The sequence below is a fragment of the Dasypus novemcinctus genome, chromosome 1 (genome assembly GCF_030445035.2).
Source record: "Dasypus novemcinctus isolate mDasNov1 chromosome 1, mDasNov1.1.hap2, whole genome shotgun sequence".
NCBI classification, from domain to species: domain Eukaryota; kingdom Metazoa; phylum Chordata; class Mammalia; order Cingulata; family Dasypodidae; genus Dasypus; species Dasypus novemcinctus.
The window spans coordinates 51,579,693-51,602,444 of record NC_080673.1 but is presented as its reverse complement, the minus strand read 5'-3'; the positions used below and the strand labels follow the sequence as shown (position 1 = coordinate 51,602,444).

Genomic DNA, 22,752 nt, shown 5'->3' with positions numbered 1-22,752 from the left:
AGCTGACATTATGTTGGGATTCACTTTACGGGAAGTTTTGGATCACAGAGTGGTTCAACAATGGCAGCGGAGGAATACTGATATGGGATGTTATTGACAGGATATATATGGTTGACAGGGAGTTTTACAGGGCATATGCCCAGGGTATATGGTAATGTCTATATATACTCATAGTGGAAACAAAAACAACAGCTGGGGGGGGGTACTGGGCTCCTGGCCGGGGGGTCACTGTTGTGGGCCCTGGGAGAGCAGCGGCAATCCTCCAGGTGCAACGGCAAGAACCAGGAAGGAAGGAGGGCCCAACAGTGGGCTCTTGATACTAATGGTTACACTTTTGAGCCTATACACCTGCAATAAGAACAAGGCCTAGAGTAGCACTGTGCCTGGGGGTTTCCACCTGACAGCCTTCATGTTACTCAAATGTGGCCACTCTCACAGCCAAACTCAATGTGTAGATGCGATGCATTCCCCGCAGCGTGGGACACGACACCCGGGGATGAGCCTCCCTGGCACCGAGGGATCACTACCACATACCAGCTGAAGAAGCAACTAGAAAATGACCTTGAATTAAAGATTCAATGCGGAACAGCAGAATATACCTGTCTACATATAATAACATGACTTCGGGAAGCTGTTTGACCTAATGTAAGGGGGAAATGGAAAGGAGAAATGAGATTATAAGGCTGTGAGTCTCTAAAAAAGAGTCTGGAGGTTGTCAGAAGGAATACCCCTATGTACAACTGAACAGAGTCTAAGAGACAGATAAGGTAGATACAACCCCAGGTATTGGTTCTTTTGAGGGATAAAGAGACCCACGGGTTCTATGGTCATGGCAGAAGGAGTTCACTGCCATGACAGATAGCCCTTCTTTGGAGCTGGTGTTTCTGTGTGATGGAATTGGACTCAGAGGGGATCTCTTTTCACAAGACTTGCATGCTACTTTATTGGAATTGTAGTTGGTGCTGGGTTTAAGATATATGTAGGGGATTTGAATCTCTGGACTGATAATATGACACCCAGGCCCAGAGCCTCAACAGACTTCAGCTCCTACACTTTGATTTATTGGACTTACTCCACTCAGCTATCATGGAGTTGAAGAAGGTCAACCACCACAACATGGAGCCTAGAGTGTCTACAACTGGAAGCGGGAGGAGTGCATCCAGTACCCATGTGGAATCTAAGCCCTCACTTGACATAGATGTGCAATGGACACAACCAATCCAATGTCCACAGAGAAAATGTGGAATGGGTGTGGGAATGGTAGCCATGGTGGCTGCTGGGTGTGGGGAACGGGAGGAAGAGATGAGATGTGGAGGCGTTTTCAGGACGTGGAGTTGTCCTGGATAGTGCTTCACGGACAATTACGGGACATTATAGATCCCCCCAGGGCCCACTGGATGGAACGTGAGAGAGTCTGGGCTATGATGTGGACCATTGACTATGGAGTGCAGTGATGCTCAGAGATGAACTTACCAGGTGCAATGGATGTGTCATGATGATGGGAGAGAGTGTTGCTGTGGGGGGAGTAGGGGGCGGGGGCGGTGGGTTTGAATGGGACCTCATATTTTTCATAATGTAATTTTTAAAAAATAATAATAAATAATTAAAAAAAAAAAGGGAAGGAAGATGACAAGAAAAGGTTAATAAGTGCAATCATCGGTATCAAGGGCCTGGTGTAATGGTCTGTCTCCTACACAAGGGACTACCCTTGTACTCAGGAAATTATTGCTGTCCTATTAGATAATGTAGCAGAACTCCTCAGGATGGGAATTCAATATTCTTTCAGCTATTGTGTGGATCTCCACTAACCGAGACAATGCCCCATGAACACTTAACATATTCATAGTCCCCTGATGTGGGACATGATTCCTGGGCATGAGCCTCCCGGGCACTGATGGATTATTACCAAGTGTCAACTAGCAATGAATCTGGGAAAAGACCTTGACCAAAAGGGGAAAATAGAAAATACAAATGAGTTTTTATGGCAAAGAGATTTCAAAATCAGTTGGGAGGTCATTCCAGAGGTTATGATTATGATATCTCAGCAGGATGTCATTGATTGCTAAGGTAAACAGTGCCTCAAATAGTGGGTTTCCTGAGGGTTCTAGAGACATCCAGACACTATAAGCAGGGCAGACAGCTCAGGAATTAGGCATCCTGTCAGTGGGCCATACTTTGGATATTATACTCCCCAGTATAACAGAGTGAGACTCATTTATGATTTCCCTACACATGGCTCTTCTGCCTCTTTTATTTGAACATAAAATTAGAACTATACTTGTTAAATACATGTCCCAGAGACTTAAAATTTTGTTCTGTTTATGTGTTAGTTGAGCCCTGAATCTCAGCAGAATTGCAACATCTATTCTCCAGTTCATGGTACTCACCCAGGACAACTAACAAGGAGATGATGGTGAACAATGTCCATCCCAAGGAACAGAGAGTGTCTGCAACTGCAAGCAGTATAGGTCCATCCATCTGCCCCATGGGATCTATCTAAGCCCCCTCTCAAATAGAAGCAGAGTGGTCATCACCATCCCCAAATCCTCAAAAGTGGAATGAACAATGGACTAAAGTAGACTTATTATTATCCTACTATAGACTTATTCTAGCAATGGAAGGACTTGTATCATTGATACAAAGGCAGTAGCCACCAGAGATTCTGGGGGGAGGAAGAGGGAAGAATGGGTAGAGTGTGGGGGCAATTTTGGGACATTGGAATTCTCCTGCATGGCATGGCGGTGACAGATACTGGCCATTGTATATTTTGTCATAGCCTACAGAATTGTGTATAGTCTATAGTCTATAGACTATGGTTAGTGGCAGTGCTTCAATGTGTTTTTATCGATTGTAGCAAATATGCCACAACGGTAAAGGATGGTGTTCATGTGGGAAAGTGTGTGAGAGAGAAGGAGTGGGGCATGTGGGAGTCTCTTATATTTTGTGTGTAACATTTATGTAATCTAAAGCTTCTTTAAAAATAAAAAATAAAAATTAATACAAAAATGGAATGAAGCTAGAAATCAACAACAGGTGGAGAAGAGGAAAACTCACAATTATATAGAGGTTAAACAACACACTCTTAAACAATCAGTGGGTCAAAGAAGAAATCACAAGAGAAATCAGTAAATATCTCAAGATAAATGAAAACAAGAGCACAATGTATCAAAACCTTTGGAATTTAGAGAATACAGTGGTGAGAGGGAAATTTATAGCCCTAAATGCTTATAGTAAAAAAGTGGAAAAGGCTAAAATCAAAGTCCTAATTAAATGCCTGAAGGAACTAGAAAAAGAAAAGCAAAATAATACCAAAGTTAGCAGAAGGAAAGAAATAACAATGATTAGAGCAGAAATAAAAGAAATAGAGAACAACAACAAAAACAAAACCAGAATCAAGAAAACCAAGAAATTGATTCTTTGAAAAGATCAACAAAATCGACAAACCCATAGTTAGACTGACAAAGAAAAAAAGAGAGAAGATACAAATAGATAAAATTAGAAATGAGAGGGGTGCCATTACTACTGACTCCACAGAAATAAAAGCTATCACAAAAGAATACTATGGAAAACTGTAAGCCAACAAACTAGACAATATAGATAAAATGTACAAATTCCTAGAAAAATGCAAAGAACCTACACTGACCATGGAAGAAAAGAAGATCTCAAGAAACCAATCACAAGCAAGGCAATTGAAATATTCATCAAAAATCTACCAGAGATGAAAAATGCAGGCCAGATGTCTTCATAGGTGAATTTTACCAATTATGCAAAGAAGAATTTATAGCGATCTTGCTCAAATCTTCCAAAAATAGAAGGGAATGCTACCAAACTCATTCTATGAAGCCAATGTTATCCTAATACCAAAGCAGAAAAAGGTAACATGAAATAAGAAAATTATAGACCAATTTCTCTAGTGTATATGCATGCAAAAATCTTGAACAAAATACTCGCTAATAGAATCCTATAGTACATAAAAGCATTATACATCATGATCAGGTGGGTTTTACCCCAGGTATGCAAGGGTAGTTCAATACAAGAAAATCAATGTAATACATCACATTACTAAATTGAGGAAGAAAAATCACATGATCATCTTGATGGACACAGAAAAGGTATTTGACAAAATTCAACATCATTTCTTGATGAAAACTCTCTGAAAGATTGGAATAGAAGGGAACTTTTTCATTATGATAAAGGGAATATATGAAAAACCTGCAGCTAACATTGTATTCAAGACTGAAATTTTTCTGCTGAGACTGAACAAGACAAGGATGCCTATTATCACCACTGTTATTCAATATTGTGCTAGAAGTTCTAGCTAGAGCAATTAGGGAAGAAAGAGAAATAAAAGGCACCCAAATAGGAAAGGAAGAAGAAACATTTTCATTATTTGCTGATGACATGATCCTGTATCTAGAAAATACTGGCAGCAGACTTGGCCCAGTGGTTAGGGCATCCGTCTACTACATGGGAGGTCCGTGGTTCAAACCCCAGGCCTCCTTGACCTGTGTGGAGCTGGCCCATGCACAGTGCTGATGCGCGCAAGGAGTGCCCTGCCACGCAGCAGTGTCCCCTGCATAGGGGAGCCCCATGCACAAGGAGTGCACCCTATAAGGAGAGCTGCCCAGCGTGAAAGAAAGTGCAGCCTGCCCAGGAATGGTGCCGCACACACGGAGAGCTGACACAACAAGATGACTCAACAAAAAGAAACACAGATTCCCGTGCCACTGTCAACAACAGAAGCGGACAAAGGCGACACAGCAAATAGACACAGAGAACAGACAACGGGGGAGTGGCGGGAGAAGGGAGAGGCAGGGTGGAAGGGGAGAGAAATAAATAAATAAATATTAAAAAAAAACAAAAAGGAAAAGAAAATACTAAGAAATCCACAACAAGTCTCCTAGAATAGACAAGTTCAGCAAAGCGGGAGGATACCAGATTAATATGCAAAAATCAGTAGCATTTCTATATTCTTTTAAGGAACAACCTGAGGAAGAAGTCAGGGGGAAAAAAATCCCCTTTACTATAGAGACTAAAAGAATCAAATATTTAGGAATAAATTTAAGCAAGGACATAAAGGACTTCTAGTCAGAAAACTACAAAAAAAAAATGCTAAAAGAAACCAAAGAAGACCTAAATAAATGGAAGGACATTCCATGTTCTTGGATTGGAAGACTAAATACAATTAAAATGTCAATTCTACTAAAATTTATCTACAGATTCAATGCAATCTTTTTTTTTATTCATTTTTAAAAAATATTACATTCAAAAAATATGAGGTCCCATTCAACCCCACCGCCTCCACCCCAATGCAATCTTAATAAAGCTTCCATCAACCTTTTTTTACAGAATTGGAACGGTCAATTATCAAATTTATTTGGAAGGGTAATAGGTTCTGAATGGCCAAAACTAACTTTGAAAAGAAGAACAAATTTGGAGGACTCTCACTTCCTGACTTTAAAGCATTTTTATTAGCTACAGTGGTAAAAACAAAAACAAAAAACAAACAAACAAAAAAAACATGGTATTGGCATAAGGGTGGATATGTTGACCAATGGAAAAGAATTGGGTGTTCAGAAATGGATACTCAAATTTACGGCAAAATTATTTTTGACAAGGCTGCCAAGACCACCCAGCTGGGCCAGAACAGTCTATTCAGCAAATGGTGATGGGACAACTGAACAGCCATAGGCAAAAGAAAGAAGGAGACTCCTATATCACACATCATATAAATATTAATTCAAAGGGGACAAAAGAAAGAAGGAGACTCCTATATCACACATCATATAAATATTAATTCAAAGGGGACAAAAGAAAGAAGGAGACTCCTATATCACACATCATATAAATATTAATTCAAAGGGGACAAAAGACCTAAATATGAAAGTTATAACCATAAAACTCCTAGAGAAAATGTAGGGAAACATCTTCAAAATCTTGCTGTAAGGGGTGGTTTTTTTAAACCTTATACCCAAAGCAAGAGCAAAGAAAGAAAAAATAGATTAATAGGACTTCCTCAAACTTAACACATTTGAGCTTCAAAGAACTTTGTCAAGAAACTGAAAAGGCATCCTACTCAATGGGAGAAAATATTTGGGAATCACATATCTGATAAGAGTTTGGAATCCATGCTATATAAAGAGATCATATAACCCAACAATAAAAAGACAAGCAACCCAATTAAAAAGTGGGACAAAGACTTGAACAGACATTTCTCCAAAAAGAAAATACACATGGACAAAAATCACATGAGAAAATGCTCAACATCATTAGTTATTAGGGAAATGCATACCAAAACTACAATAAGATATCATTTCACCCCTTAGAGAATGGCCATTATTACAAAAACAAAAAACTGTTAAGTGTTGGAGACAATGTGGAGAAATAGAAACACTCCTTCACCATTGGCTGGAATGTGGAATGGTACACCCTTTGTAGAATACAGTTTGGTGATTCCTCAAGAAACTAAATATAGACACAGCAAGCTCATTACTAGGAATACATTCAGAAGAACTGAACGCAAATTGTGAACTAACATTTGCACACCGATGTTCATAGCTGCATTATTCTCAAATATAAGACTATCTAAACAACCCAAGTGTCCATCAACCAATGAGTAGATAAGCAAAATGTGGCCTATACCTATGATGGGATACTACTCAGTTGTAAGAAGAAATGAAATCAGGATGCATATGACAACATGGATGAACCCAGGGGACATTACAGTGCATGAAATAAGTCAACAAAAAAGGACAAATAGTATATGGTCTCATTAATATGAACTAAAATGATGAGCAAACTCATGGAGGTAAATTCTAGAGCACAGGTTACTAGGAAATATAATGTGAATTGAGAATGGGAGCTAATGCTCAATGTTTACAGAATTTTTTATAAAGTTTGTCATAAATGTGTGGAAATGAATGGAGTTGATGGTAATACATTACAGTGAGTATAACTAACATTGCTGATTTATAAATGTGATGGTGGCTGAAAGAGGTAGTCTGTGGATGTAATATTTCAATTGAAAGGAAGCTAGAAAATAATCTAGGGACTATATAACAGTGATTTTGGTGGTGCATGAAGATTGGGGTTAATAGTATAAGAATGTTCTTCATTTACAAAGTATTAAGTACATGGTGATACATGGGAAAATTACAACTAATGTAACTTATGGATTATAGTTAACAGTAATATTGTAATATTTTTGCAACAATGGCAAAGAAAATATATCAATTCTAAGGGGCAATAGGGAGTCATAAAGGGGTTTGGGGATTTTTCCTTTTGGAGTAGTGAAAATGTTCTAAAATTGACTGAGGTGATGACAGCACAACTCTGTGATGAATATGAAAGCCACTCAGTGTACACTTTGAATAGACTGTACAAAACATTGGACTGTATAGCACAATGAATCCTGTGATGGAAGATGGGCTATGGTTAACAGAACAAATATGAGAAGATTTTTTTCATGAACTATAACAAGTATAAAATACTACTACAGGGTGTCATTAGCTGGGTAGGTTGGTAGAAAAATACACCAAATATAAGATATTGGCTATAGTTAGTCATAATGTTTTGATGATGCTTTTTTATAGTTTGTAACAACTGTTTCCCAAAAATGCAAGATGTTGGTGATGGGATAATGTATAGGAACTCTGTATGATAACACACATTTGTTTTGTAAGTTCATAACATATACTATATACTTACTGTTTATGGATGTTCACATATTAATGATAACTTTCAATTAAAAAAACAAATATATATATATATTACCTTTCAAATGAGGGCTATATACATGCATTCTTTGCAGATGTAAATTTATGGGAACAAATTCTAATGTTTTTTCTCCTTTGCTGCTGCTTGATTTGAAAGAAGACCCTGGTTGGGAAAAAAATTGTTATTAATAAATCAATAAATAATAAATGTGTATGAGTTGAAATGTACAATGGCATAGGAAAATGTTACAAGACATTTAGAAAGATAAACAAATCCTGCATTTATGAGTTTCTTTTCTTCCCAAAAATTCAATTTTGTAAAATTATCTCTATTGTTCTTTTAATAAACCATGAGGTAAAATAGTGCAGCTTTTTCTTCCTGTTTTAGATGCCAAGATGGTAGAGTTAGAAATAAAAGGGTGGTGGTTGTTTTGTTTCTTTCATCTTTAGTTCTATCTCCATAAGAACAATGTTTATTATTGTTTTCATATGACATATATACATGAAATTCAATTCAGTTTAAATAAGTAAAAGTACTGCTTTCACACCTGTTTCTTTGCTAAGTTCTGTCAGAATGTCTTGGTACATAGTCACCATTTGATCACAGTGAGTTAGGACATTTTTCCGTAGATTATCCCAATGTGGAGAAAGCTCACCAAGCTCTTTTAGCTCCTGGTTTCTGTTAAGAAGGGAAAAGAGGAGAAATTATTTACTATGATAGTAAACCCACACACAGAAGCTTTAATCCAGATTACCAAACTAAAAAGAAATTGTTTCACCAATTCTCTCAGGAAAGTTCTATGAGCTTACTGGGGTGGAGGATGGGGGTCATATTAAAACAAAGGAAAAATATCAGTAATTTAGAATACATAAACAGTTAAAATTCTGCATGTCAAAAGAGCAAACAAAATTGCAAGGAAATTCACTTATAAACTTTTTGCAAAGATAGCAAAAACTATCCTTAATATAGAGAAATCATAAGTTATAAAGCAAACATTAACACTTCAATAGAAAAACAGCAAAATATTAGCTCTCAACCTTTCAAAATCCAATAAAGTGGAAAAGGTGTGATCTGACTAGTCAGCGGTAAACTGAGACACCCAAGTTATCTAGTGTATATTTAATATAGTTGCAAAATTAAGAAAAATAAATATGATTTATAATAAATGGTATTTTAAGGTATGGTTTTAATGGCATCAATATCCCCTTAGAGGACAATTTCTTTAGATATATATTTTATACGTCTACAGCCCCTTCTTTACAAAAGTAAGAGCTAATCATGCCATTTAGGTTTTAATTATTAACTTTTATCTAAATCTCTACCCTTCAACCAAGTGAATTTAAATAATCAGAATGCCTTTTTAAATTATAATGATGAATGTTCTAATATGCTGCTTGGTTAGCTCTCTTATTCATTTCTGTAACCTTTTACCAACAACATTTTCATGGGGCTAATTTAACCAGCAATAATGAAACTTCTTTCCTGATTTGGCTGTGAAACATGCTAAATACCAAGCTAATAAATTCAGATGTAGAATATTTAACATTTTCCTAAATGCAAGAATAATGAATAGTGTGCAAAATGTGACCTGCTTTCAAATGTTTGTAGCTGTCTTTGTTTTGCTTCAATGGGAATGCAGCGTATTTCTGCTGCATCTTTCATTTGAGGTCTTTACAGTTTTCTTGAACATTAATCTCACTCTTATTTCTTCTATAAATTAGTTTTCATCACACAACATTCAGTGAGAGAATAAATGATGAGCCAGTGACATTGAGAGTAAAGGGAGTTCATGATCAAAGGGCATAAGGGAGGTAAGGAAAGGGAGCCAGGGTTTCCGTATGTATTCAGATGGATAGGTATTCAATCCGGGAAAGAACAGCAGCAGCAAGCACCACCACCAATCAAAGGCAAAATTTTGAGATAACCAATTCTAAAATATCCTGGGCAGGTAGGTTAAATCTGGGGTAGCCGGAGAGTGTGATATAATACATCAATTTAGTATATACAAAGTTTCAGCCTCTACTTCCTATAAATAATTAGTATGAAACTACTAATTAAGTAATCCCATTGAATACTAATAAAGGCACCAAGGGTTTGCAATTTAGGTGGTTTCTGAATCCTTTCAGAAAGAGTAATTAAAATGGGGAGGATGAGCAAAGAGAAGGGTGACAGGGAAGCCTCTGACTACCATGCAGGGTCCTGGGGTGATGGACATCTCCCTGCCTAAGAGAAGCTTGGCAGAATGAGCTCAGAGATGTTTGGTGTTCTGCAGAGAGTGTCTTGAGATTTGGGCAGAATCCAAAACTCTTGTTTAAAATTTATTCCAGTCTGCCAATATGTCACAATGTATGTAGAGAAATACAGAGATAAAACCTGGAGTGCAACATTTGGCTTCTTCTAAGGGATGGCAATGAAAACTACACATTCTGAAAGGCAAAAATAACTAACACATGGTTTCTTTGGATGAGGAAAAGTTAAAATATGAAAACAAGGGAGAGCTATTAAAGATGTAAAAAAACCAGAGCAGAGTCATGGAAACATTGTAAAACTAAATAGGGCACAATAAGAGAGTAGCTAAAAGTTGTTTTTTGTTTTGGAAATGAATTACATTAATAAAGTCAAATAATTAAGAGATGATAAACATGTGCACTAAAATTAATAAACTCTCAATCAGGAAGCACAGGACTGTTTATTTTTCACCTGTATAATTTAATTTTTTACTCAGTGAACAAAAAGCACCTAGTTTAAAAGCCTTGCTTGCATCTGAATCCTGGTTCTCTAGAAAACAGAGTTTATATGCAATCTCAGGTCAGGAAGAGGAAGGAAAAAAAGGAAGTGATGCAGGGATTTTAGCTTCTGAATCTTTTGCTTAGAAAGACACAGCTACCAGGTATGCTGAGCATGGTTACTGATCGTTTCTAAAATGTGTTCAAAGTGCAAAATGGTGTCAGCCTTATGAAACCTACAGATTGCAGGGTCTTTATCATCCAGTTTCTGCAGATGGACACACATATATAAACAGCAATCAGGCATCAATGTTGCAATTAAATAGTTGCAGATCTTTTCTATTAAAGCCTTTGGAGGGAAGGGGAAAGTAGATAAGCCCTGTGAATTCATTTTTAATCCATTAAAATATATATATATTTAAAAAGCCTTCTTCCCCATCTGTAAACATTCTCATTTACTCCTACTGAGAACAGCTTTTGCTTTCAAAAACTCTCCTTCAATCCCTTCCTTACAATAACAACAACAACAAAACAAAATTCTTCCTGGAAAATCCATCCCCTTTGCTAACTATATAAAATCCCTTATGAATTCATTCCTTTACTCTAACTAGAGCTCCATCTCTAAAATAAATCTTTTAGGCTTCCTCCAACTCCATTTAATTTTCCAAAATTTCAACAGGTAGACACAGAAGTGAGCAAGAAAGACTCAATATTTAAACATTAATAAACTTTGTACTCATACACTTTAACATATTTTTTCCCCATTTACTGCCATCCATCATCTTTGCTGCCTATGAAAATAAAAGCCAGAACCTACAAAATCAACCTACAAAGGAGAAAGATGATTGCTAAGGCATAATTGAGAAACATCTACCTCTCTATGGATCTTGGCATTCCAACCACATAATATGACACTCTTAATACCTCATGCAATATTCATACCAATCTCTGGAAATAACTTTCTGAAGCACTTTTTGTCTATATAGCTAGTTTTGTCATCCCTTGTTCAAGTACTTCAAAACCATGTGCTGTTTCTTTTTAGTATGATTGCAAGTTCCTGTAGGCTGGAGGAATGGGGAAAGGAGTTGTACAAAAAGAGCTAAGCAAGTAGACTGTGTTATAGGAGGTAGAACCTCCCTCTACCCCACCAGAACAGCTCCAAATGTTCTTTCACATATATTGGAATTTTGTACATAATTCTGTTTGGAAAAAAAATGTTTCTGCTGCTCAAAATACAAAAAAAAAAGGTTTAAGACCACCATAATAGAAAATTGTGAGACCAAGCAATGTTTAGTTCTATTAAGAACTTTCATTTAACATAGTTTTAAAGCCTAATAATGATGTATTCAAGAGGAAGATTCAACATGGAACAAATTTACTCTGATCCTGTAAGTAGTAGAAGCTTGTCTTATTTATCTTTTTCTCCCATCACTACTCCAGGCTCATGGAAAGTGTTCCACATAAGCGTACTGACAGACTGAAAGAAAGGCTTGCTTGCAGATTGTTCTTGCATTTTCCTGAAATTTGGACTAGAGGAAGAATATAGACTTATCCCAATGTAGAGTAGTGAGCTCCACCCCAGCTCAAATGGATAGATATGAAGGACAAAAGAGAATTGTTATGTTCTTTAACCTTGTGTGATCTAGGTCTGTAATCTTGAATTGGAAAAGTTTTCCTTATGGATTGAGAAAGAATTTAAGAATTTATTATCATATGACATTTTTTTATTATATGGGATACCACCATAAATTTTTTCTCTATTTGGTGCATAAGAAGTAGAGGGAAAACGCTAGCATGTACTTTAGGTTTTCCATGGCCTTATATCCTTCCTACCCCATTTCACAAATACCCTCCTGCCTACTTCATAGGAGAAATGGTTACAGAGATGTTCAAATGTCTAAGGGACCTGTACAAGAGTTCTCTCTACCTCTGAGGTCAAAGCTCAACATGACAGCACTTATTTTGTTAAAAGTGTGAACCTAGAAGTATAACCTTTAAAAATGTGGGTTCAAAAATTTTAAAATTTCTGAAACTTTGAAAAGTAATTATTGCAAGGAGTACCTGAAAAGAATAGCTAATTCATTTGCAAGAATGTAGGAAGATTAAATAACAAGATAAAATTTATATTACAAAGGATATGCCCCAGTAAGAAAAACATTACAATGTTTCTTGAGATTATTATTTATATAAATAGAAATTATTTTGCCCTAATGAGCTCTATAGCACAATTTTGTGGAATAACTATTATTTAAATCTATTGAATCTATCATGCAATTTAAAAAGATCCTTTTGGTAGTTATCACACACTAAAACTATGTGTGGGTGTACACAGGTGCAAAGTTTAATAGCCAAACTGCTTTCATTCATTAAGCTAAAAAAGACCTTACATCAAACCCAAAAGAAGGCATAAAACATTTACCCACTAGGGAAACGGACTTTGGCCCAGTGGTTAGGGCGTCCGTCTACCACATGGGAGGTCCGCGGTTCAAGCCCCGAGCCTCCTTGACCCGTGTGGAACTGGCCCATGCGCAGTGCTGATGCGCGCAAGGAGTGCTGTGCCACGCAAGGGTGTCCCCCGTGTAGGGGAGCCCCACGCGCAAGGAGTGCGCCCATAAGGAGAGCTGCCCAGCGCGAAGGAGAGAGCAGCCTGCCGAGGAATGGCGCCGCCCACACTTCCCGTGAGGCTGAGGACAACAGAAGCGGACAAAGAAACAAGACAGCAAAAAGACAGAAAACAGATAACCGGGGGAGGGGAGGGGAATTAAATAAATAAAAATAAATCTTAAAAAAAAAAAAGAAACATTTACCCACTAGAAAAAAAATACTAAATAGTCAATGAAGAATAGACTTACATAAATGACTGGCGTGTGGCTTCAATTTCATAAAGTGGTTAGGTGACACCATAAAACTGAGCAAAGTTCAGCTGCTGTGTGTCAAGTTGCACAAAATATTCAACCCACAATTCAAACTGTCTGTGCTTTAACCCATACAGGAAAAGAAAATCGCATTCATGAATCACAGACTTTCTTTTAAAAAATGCATTTTGTAAATGGCCATGTGGTTAATGCTGCAATCCATGAGCTACTATTTCACCGAAAAATGACTGAAAGTTCTAAGTGGTCATTCATTCAAACATCAGAATATGGTTTTATTTTCGGTAGACTCTAAAATAAGTGGTAATTGAACTATTCAGTGAATAAGATTTCAAATTATATGCAAAGACTGAGAATTGGAACACAGGTATTACAGGATTTAAATGTAATCATGGAATCTATTTGTATCTGAAAAACAGAAAGATTGTTATTTCATTTTAGGTAACTGCATTTAAAAAATGAGGAAAAATAAACACCTCTAGAACCAGTCTAAGAGTCTATTTGCTCTTCTGGATAGAGATGAATTGTTTTTTGTTTATTCCTAAGTAATGTCTTGTTTATCCTTGATAGTTACTTTATTTTAAAGTTATCAAACAAGGGCAACATATAGTTTTTAATCTCTTAAGGCTCAGTGCTTCATTTATGTTTAAAGTAGCAGCATGTTGTATGAAGGTTTCTTCCAAATCCACTTATATTAATTACTGCTTCTGCATTTCAGATAGCTATAAAAATTAGCTGAAAGGCTGATCAAGCGGGAATGTTAGCAGTCTAATCACCTGTCTATTATTACTACCCACACTTTCAGAAATTGCAAACATTTCTGGGTATTACTTTCAATTCCCCACCCCTGGACATGGAGTGCAGGTGTCACCTAATTAATTTTCATAGGTAGATGGAATTCAGGAGGCTTGACTGGACGTTCTATATAACACTTGGGACGAGGGCTCGTGATGGAGAGCATAAGACTTCCCAGGTGTCAATTCCAACATTCCCTTTTGATAATCAGGCTTACTTCTTTACAAAATTTCTCTCTTCATTTGATTCTTACAAATTCTCAGAGACACTTGTTCCAGAGCTTCATTAAAATAAAATTAAGAATTCATTTCCTCAGTCATACTTGTTACATTTCCAGTGCTCAATAGCCTCATGTGGTTAGTAGCTATCATACTGGACAGTGCAGTATAGGACATTTCCATCATCATAGAAAGTCCTATGGGAGAACTTTACTCGAGAGTGATAAGGTGAACATGATTAATAGGTGAAGTGATTTGTTCAAGGCCATGTTACTAGTAAATGGCAGAGTCAGATCTTGTACCTGGGTCTTATGACTACAAATCCTGTACTTGTTTCTGTTTTAATTCCTGGCAAGTACAGTTTCTCATGAGAAGGTAATCCTGAATAGGACAAGATTAAAATCTCCCTCCTGAGCTACCAGCCAGTTCCACAGAGAGCTGGTTCAAATACGTTCCTCGGGTGTCAACAGAAAGTATTAGAATGTTAAACACTAAAACAAAAATTTTTATTTTCTATTCATTTAATGAATATTTATGCAGTGCTTATTATATACCAGGTACTGTTCTAAAACTCCACACATATTAACTCATTGAATGTTCATAACTACATAACTATACTTTAAGGATACTATTACTATACTCACTTTAAAATTGAGGAAATTGAGTTGAGGGAAGTTAGAGAATTCATCTAAAGTCACCAACTAGTGTGTGACAGAGCTAGGAGTAAGCCCAGCTGTTTGTAACCCATGCTCTTTTAGAAACACAATGCAATCTCTTTCCCTCTGGAAATCATAGCGCAGAACAAATATCTCCATACTACGCACTTGTAAAAACAATCTCTACCTTTTGCTTACAGGGGTAAAGTAGAAAGCTTGATGTCTGCCTTCTCATTCTCCACATTAAAATCCAATGGGTCAGAAGAAAGGGGATTTTTTTTTTGTAATGGTGACTCTTCTTTTTAAAATAATAGATAACATTGATGATTATCCTAGATCAGTGATGCCCAATAGAACATTCTATGTTGATGGAAATGTTCTGTGACATCTGGGCCAAGTGAAACTTTTAAGTACTTGAAATGAGACTAGTGTCACTGAGGATCTGAAATTTTTTATTTGATTAAACTTAAAATTTTAAATAAGTCTAAATAACATATGTGACTAGTGTCTACTATACTGGATAGAACAGTTCCAGATGGTTCTTCTAAACCTGGTTTTCTCCCACTATTCCTCATACCAATTATTAAGTGACTAATTAGCATTATACTGTTATCTTCAGTTATGCAGGACAGATGCTTGAGTCTTCCTCATAATGCAGATATAATCCATCACCAAGTCCTCTTGACTTTAGCTCCTTAAAAATCTGAAATTTATGTACATTTCTCCATTTCCCCTACCACCACTCTCGTCCAAGGCCACCATCATCATGAGCTGATGCAATTGCAATATCCCCTAAATTATTTTTCCCCTCCACAGTTACCTCCCTGTCTCTAAGAGTCATCATGTCACCCTCTGCTAACACTCTGTGGATGGTTTATCCATTGGTCTTAGGAAAAAGACTACTTTATTGAAAGTTTATTATATACTGGGTACTGTGCTATATTCCAGGAAGCGTACAAACAACATAATTGACAAGTTCTTTCTTTAAAGTGGCCCAGAAGGCACTAACTAGAGTGTAGCTTGGCTTGCATGGTGAGATCACCATGTGAGCCCCAGACACACCAACCTTGTGGGTGGAAGTCGTGCTCCAATTTCTTTCCTATTCATAGTGAATATATCTATGGGATGTATTTGGTCAATAAGCCAAAAGAGATTAAAATAAATTACTGATTTGGTTTTGTGTCAGAAACACTATAACGGTCAGCTAAAATAAAACAATTATTGCTTTGATATATAGAATATCTACTATGTATATGATTCTTTAAATAAATGGTAACAGTAGTTACCACATAATGTGAAAGCCCTATGCATATATGTGACAGGCATTTTTCATTACTAGCTCATTTTAAACCTCAGGATTGCCATATGCAGTTATTATGTAATCCTTTTGTTTCAGCTGAGGAAATTGAAGATTAGAGCACTTAGGTAAATTACCCTGGGTTACAGAGCTGTTTAGTAGAGTTGGGGGAGCCAGGATTCAAACCCAGGACTACCCCAACACACATCAAAGAAACAAAACAAAACCCTACAGTCTTAAGTGCTAGACTCTCCTGATTGTTCATTTAATTATTACAGTAACCCGCTAAGTCAAATTTACAAAGTTTTTTTTTTAATCAGGAAATCAAGAAATTAAGTAATTTTCTACAAACTATATGTATCAATGGCAGTTATAGATTTCAAACTCAGGTCAGTAAGGATTCAAATTCTGTGCAATACAATATACTCTCCTATACTGCATTCATCTAAACTAAAGAGTCCTGGCACAACAGAAAAACTGTGCTTCTAAAAGAATTTCACTTTATTATTTCCTGTGGTGATATTGTAAAACCCAAACAGCAAAAGAAAGTACATTTTTCTGTCATCATCTTGGTGGTAGCAACAGCACTACAGGACATCACATTAAATGATAAAAGAATCCATAACGATGAACTTAATGGCGTACAGCATCTGCCCTCAGTACTGGTAGTTGATAGGGCAAATGCATCTTACGTGATAAATAACATACTGCATGGTAATCCAACTGTGCATCAACATTTTGTGGAAAAAAATCAACAGAAGAAATACTATTAATCAGGTATGAGTAAATAGTGGAGTACTGATGTGATATTTTCTATGCCTCTTTATGGATACTCGGGTCAGGATGATTCTCAGAGTGAGCAGACAAGAAAGAGAGAAAGAAACACAAAGAGGAACAGCGGAGAACTATAAAAACATCTATGAGATTCATCAGTTTGAGGATTATCTGATACATATAAGATCTAAATAGAGTGCTGGCTCCCTACTGCTTTTCCCCTAATCGATGTTTCTTTACTGTCAGTAAAGATTTTCAGTGTACCTTTATTTTGCCCAAGTATGCTAGTGTAGACGTACTTCCCAAGAAGCATGTGCTTCAGCCATGGCAAAGGAAACAAAACATAAAAGAAGGCTAGAGAAGTAGGAAGGCATGAGATCATGCTTGCTTCATAGGCCATATTAAGGGTAAACCTTGGCTGGTGAGAAATGCACTTTTTAAAAAAAAGTACATAAATTATATTACCAAATGTCAACTCATAGATTAAATTGACAGGCTAGGTTTCTATGTAATGAAATCTTAGTGTGTATCTGTTTGTATGGTGAGAATAATTTTGAATCTATCTGATTTTAATTCATAATTTTAATATATACATCTAATATTTTAAAAAACATATTCTCCTAGTGCTATCAGCTTGGAATAAAATAAAACATATTTATCATAGTCACAAAATGTTTCAAGATACAGTGCATAGTCTTTTGTATTTCTATCAGAACAGATTTTCTTCTTGGAAAACCAATTCAACAGTATATGACAATATTTAAGTAACCTGGATAATATGTATATGAAACATATTCCCTTGGGTAACAACTAGGATTTCAAAGCTGGCAGTTCAAAGGATTTACTGACCATTCTTTTGATATATAAGAATACATGGCCTTCAATATACATATTTATGATATATACTTACCAGGATCTACAGTTTTAAAAATAGAATACACAATATTTGAAATATATAATGATGAACAAATAATAAATTATCTTCACTGATACAAAACATTTTGTTACCATGAGCTTAGAGTATATACATATTTTCAAACTGCAATATCTTAAGGAAAGTATGTATATTCTCTCAAAGAAATGGAAGTTAAATGGTTTATTTAAAGTTTGCCCCAAACTCTATCAAATTTTTCCATACTAAAGTATTTTGGTTCAATTTTTTTATATGTTTTTCACAAAATTGTTTGTTCTGAATGATATACATATATATATATCAATGATATCTACATATGTTTTATCTTCTTCTGTTTGAAATAGTCTTATCCTTTCCTCTAATCTCTCACACTGTATGTCAGAAAGTATCTCTTCCTCCCCATTCCTGATCATTGTAACAAATGTGTACACAGAAAAGGGAGACAGGGGAAAAAGAGGAAACATGTGACCTAAATCAGAGTAGTTTTTTCTTGGGGCATTTAATTGGCTATGAGATCTATTTCACTGAAATAATTTGAGATGTTTCTTTAAAACCTTTTATATAATGATAGGTTTTCCAAACACCACTTTATGATGTAGGGATATATACTTTTTTGATAAAGCCCAACACTGTCTTGTCTCCAGAGCGCTATTGAAGCACCATAATTTTATCTAGTAACTAACATATTTCAGCGTAGACTGAGCACAGCAAACCATTGAAGTAGTACAAAATCTGAAGAAAATATTCAACAGAAATATATGGCTACATTAAAGACAAACTATAAAAATGTTATTGGTCATAATTTGAGAAAACATATATAAATTTTCTGCACACAGGCCACATTTGAAGGACTGTGAAGTCTGAAGTGCTAAAAATACAGGCACAGACACACACATACACACACTCGTGTGGGGGCACATACACACCTCCCGAGACATTTAGGGTCCCTATGCCTTCAACACGGCACTCTCCTTTTCCTTCTAGTCTAATAATTCCACAATAAATCAGTTGCCATTTCTCCTGTCCTTCAAGAAAATTTGGAAGGCAAAGAGAAGAGTTAAGTTTTAGACTTTTGTGTTTGAAGTAGCTGTAAGACATCTAAGTAGAAATGTTTAGCAGACAATTGGGTAAAGATGCCTGGTGCATTTATTAACCTTCTCTTGAAGTAGACAAGTGTGAGTTGAATGATTAAGAAAACACCACCAGGTAAGTGATAATGGACAACATGGATGTGGATGTAACTGAAAACAAAGAACATATTGTGAGGGTTAGGAGATTTAGAACAAAGCATGAAGCAAAACCAACCTCTAAGGGATAGATAGGAGAAGAGCCTCCTGTGGAAACAGAAAACAGGGGAGATCACCTGAATACCAGCTGGTGGAAGACTATTTCAGGAAGTTGAATTGTGCTAATTTATTAGAGACTGCTTTTATCTGCTTCTGATGGGCTTTTTACTATTTACCAAGTACAATTTAAAAGAAAATTTTCTAGGGAAGGTTTTTTATTTTTTATTTTTTTGTGGCGGTACCACTGATTGAACTCGGGACCTTGTACATGGGAAGCAGGTGCTCAACCACTGAGCTATACCTACTCCCTACCAACTAAAATTTAATGATATCATTTAGATAATATATATTTTAAAGATTCAGAAAATAAGTTCCTTACCAATGTAAAAGGCCATAATTTAATGTTGCTGCAATCACCTTTTTTTTTTTTTCAAGGGAATAACCCAAGCTTTTTGTTTAATAATTCTCCCAGGATAGATATCAAAGCAGGTTTAATAAAATTTGTTGCACTATTTTGGGAGTACTGAGAGATAACACACTAAGGCACCAGTTATTTTCATCAAACAAGTTAAGAGAGTCCATCTGAATTGGGGGTAGGGGCAGGAAACTGGTACAAGTAAAACATTTTTTGGGATCTCAGTAAAATCAGTGTTAGAGCAGAGAAAAAAAAAGAACCTTTGTCACAGGCTAGAGATTCTAACCAACCAAGAAAAATGTTTCAAGTTCTTTTGCAGAATAACTTCTCAATTCTTATATTCTTAATTTAAAATATTTTACTCATGGATGGCATGAGTAAATTTTTTAAGAAAATTTTGTGGGTGTCATGTTCTGAATACCTTTATATTAAAGAAAGTCATTTCTATTGCCTTCATCCACAGAAAAATTAATAACCTCTCAAAAAATCAGCTTCGCCCCCTTTAGTCTTAGAGAAAACTGAAAGACCAGCCTGAATTTAGCATAAAAAGAAAAATACAAACCTGTGAACTCAGTTATCTTCACTACACATAATTTTCTTCAGGCTTTTGTATTAATTGTTCTGTCTGAAGAACACTTAAAATTGCTTAGTAGTTTGCAGTTCTCTGTCCTGTACATCCAACCTCTCTTTCATCATTTTGATCTTTTTTTATACCCTTGTTTAGCATGCAGGAAGAGCTGCTCATGTTTGTGTTCCACATTAGTGATATGATTTCTCTGTGTCAAATCTGTTCTTTTCTGCTGGCTCTATAGATTTAATTTGGCTGCTGCATTTTAAAATTTCATTATTTCCTCCATTACCCATTTTGTCTTGGCCTTTTCCCCTTAGATGATTCTTTTCTTCTGACTTTCAGATTCTGTTTCAGATTAACCCTATCTTCTTATACTATTGAGACTGCAAGTCTGATTTTCTACAAATTTCTTAAATTTCCCTTTTGAGTCTTTAGAATGATTTTTTCTCTCCTTTTCTTTACAAAATTTTAAAGGTTCATCATTTCACTTTTTGAACACATTCTAATGATTGGAGATTTATACAGAAAAGACGCTGGACAAAGGAAAAGGTATATAGAACAAGCTGGTCATCATGGTTCTTAGTCAATTTTCAAAATCTATGAAGCTTTTATTTAGTTTGCTGGACTGAAATTGGATTTTCTTTTATGGACAATTACCAATATACACCGGCAACATCCTAGCTCTGTCCCTCACAATGGATCTTTATATTTGGAGGTTCTGTTTCTTTGTCTCCACCACAGCTGCCCACCAGCCCCTTTCATGTGCTCTTGTCTTCTTTTTTTTTCTTTTTTGTGAATGCATATGAAAAAAAAAGATACTGAGAAAGGCAAGCAAACAGGGTGGGTGGACAAAAATTTGGTGTATTAAAAATATACCCACAAAATAATTACAGTGGCTAGTGGCTTAATGGCTCTTTCTCTTTATTCCCTATTCTGTATTGCCCCTTCTTCCCCGCCTGCCCGGGAATTTACGCTCCATGGTTGCATGACACAGAGATACTAATGGGAGTTGGAGGTTGGGATTGATGATAGTACTGTGGAAGAATCAAAAGTAGAAACTTATAGAAGAATATTGCTCAGTCTTTAAGATGTTTTTAAACAGACAACAGAAGACACATTGAGAAGTACTGGTCTTTCTTTTTAATTGGCCTGCCCGCCCTGCCCGTGGTGCTTCCATTGGCTTAGGTCAATATGGGACCCTGGGGTTCTTAGAGTCTACCAAAAGGGTACAGCACTATTAAGCAACTACTAGTACTAATGTGAAAATCCAAATTTGTTATCTTTCACACTTTGCTCTATATTTCAGCAATTACAAAATGGTCACTATTAAAAAAAATATTTGATCACTTTTTGAGATGTTATTTATTAGAATACAGTATTCAGAGGTTTTAAAGTCACTAGAGGATTATAAGACAAACAAATTGATTAGTCATGGCTCAGAGAATACTCTTAACAACCAATCCACTCAGAATCCTTCTGCCTTATTATAACAATTGATTTAATTGTGTGTACAACAATACTGCCCATTAGCATAGCATACTGTATCAATCATCTTTAAGAGTTGTTAGGCCAACAAATATGTGAAAGCCTTGTTACAGATGAGTAGTCAGGAGAAGAGTCAAATGGGAATTTCTTACAGAAATAATAACCATAAGCAGATGAGGTAGACACTGAGAACTATTAGCAAGGTCAAAGCTCAGGTTGTTGTCTAGACTTCAAGGTGTCTAATAAAAAATGTGAGCCTTAAATATAAGTCATATGTATAATTTAAAACTTTCAATAGTCATTTTTAAAAAGATTTTAAAGGTGAAATTAATTTTAATTATATATTTTATTTAACCCCAATATATCCAAAATATTAACATTTCAATAGAAGTCAGTCTCTCTCTCTCTCTCCTTTTTTTTTTTTTTTTTGGTATTAAGAATTCAAAATATGGTGTGTATTTTACCTTTTCCACATATCTCAGTTTGGACTAGTCATATTTCGAATGATCAATAACTATTATGACAAGTGCTACCATACTAGACAGAGCAGATCAAGATTTTTATGTTATTTCACTATTCCGTAAGAAAATAAATTTTATAGGAAAAATAAATGTTTGTGAGAGATAATCATAAATTATTTTCTCTTACCTACACAAGTCTTCTTTTATGTGAAGGGAGATCAATTCCTTTGGAATATGAAAAGAAAGTATGCTTTCTGACATCTGCTCCCGGATTCGCATCCATTTATTGTCAGATGTTGGAAATCTATATAATTTATACACTGGATTCTTTAACACTGGGAAGGAATAAAAATGCAAAGGTTAGCAGTTAAATTATAAAGAAATGCACACCTGATGAACGCCAATTAACAAAATCATTAATCAGGATACCATTTTACTTATTTAATTGAACAAAATGTTGCTTTTTCTTAATTATAACCTTTTAGTGTATTTGGATTTCTAAGAATTTGATTTTTTACAACTTATTTTTTCAGAAGCTTCTGGGATGTACAGATTTATTAAATTTA

At 35.8% G+C, this 22,752-nt stretch overlaps 1 protein-coding gene across 18 annotated transcripts in view; it reads right to left on the bottom strand.

Annotated features, from left to right (window-relative positions):
* INPP4B (inositol polyphosphate-4-phosphatase type II B) overlaps positions 1-22,752 on the bottom strand; it is a 902,865-nt gene that overhangs the window by 202,436 nt on the left and 677,677 nt on the right. For all 18 annotated transcript variants that reach the window (XM_058287497.2, XM_058287349.1, XM_058287627.2 and 15 more), the window contains 3 exons: positions 22,374-22,521; positions 8,264-8,394; positions 7,774-7,878 (listed from right to left, as the gene is read on the bottom strand). In XM_058287497.2, coding sequence (XP_058143480.1) covers positions 7,774-7,878; positions 8,264-8,394; positions 22,374-22,521 — 384 coding nt within the window. The remainder of the gene's footprint in view (positions 1-7,773; positions 7,879-8,263; positions 8,395-22,373; positions 22,522-22,752) is intronic.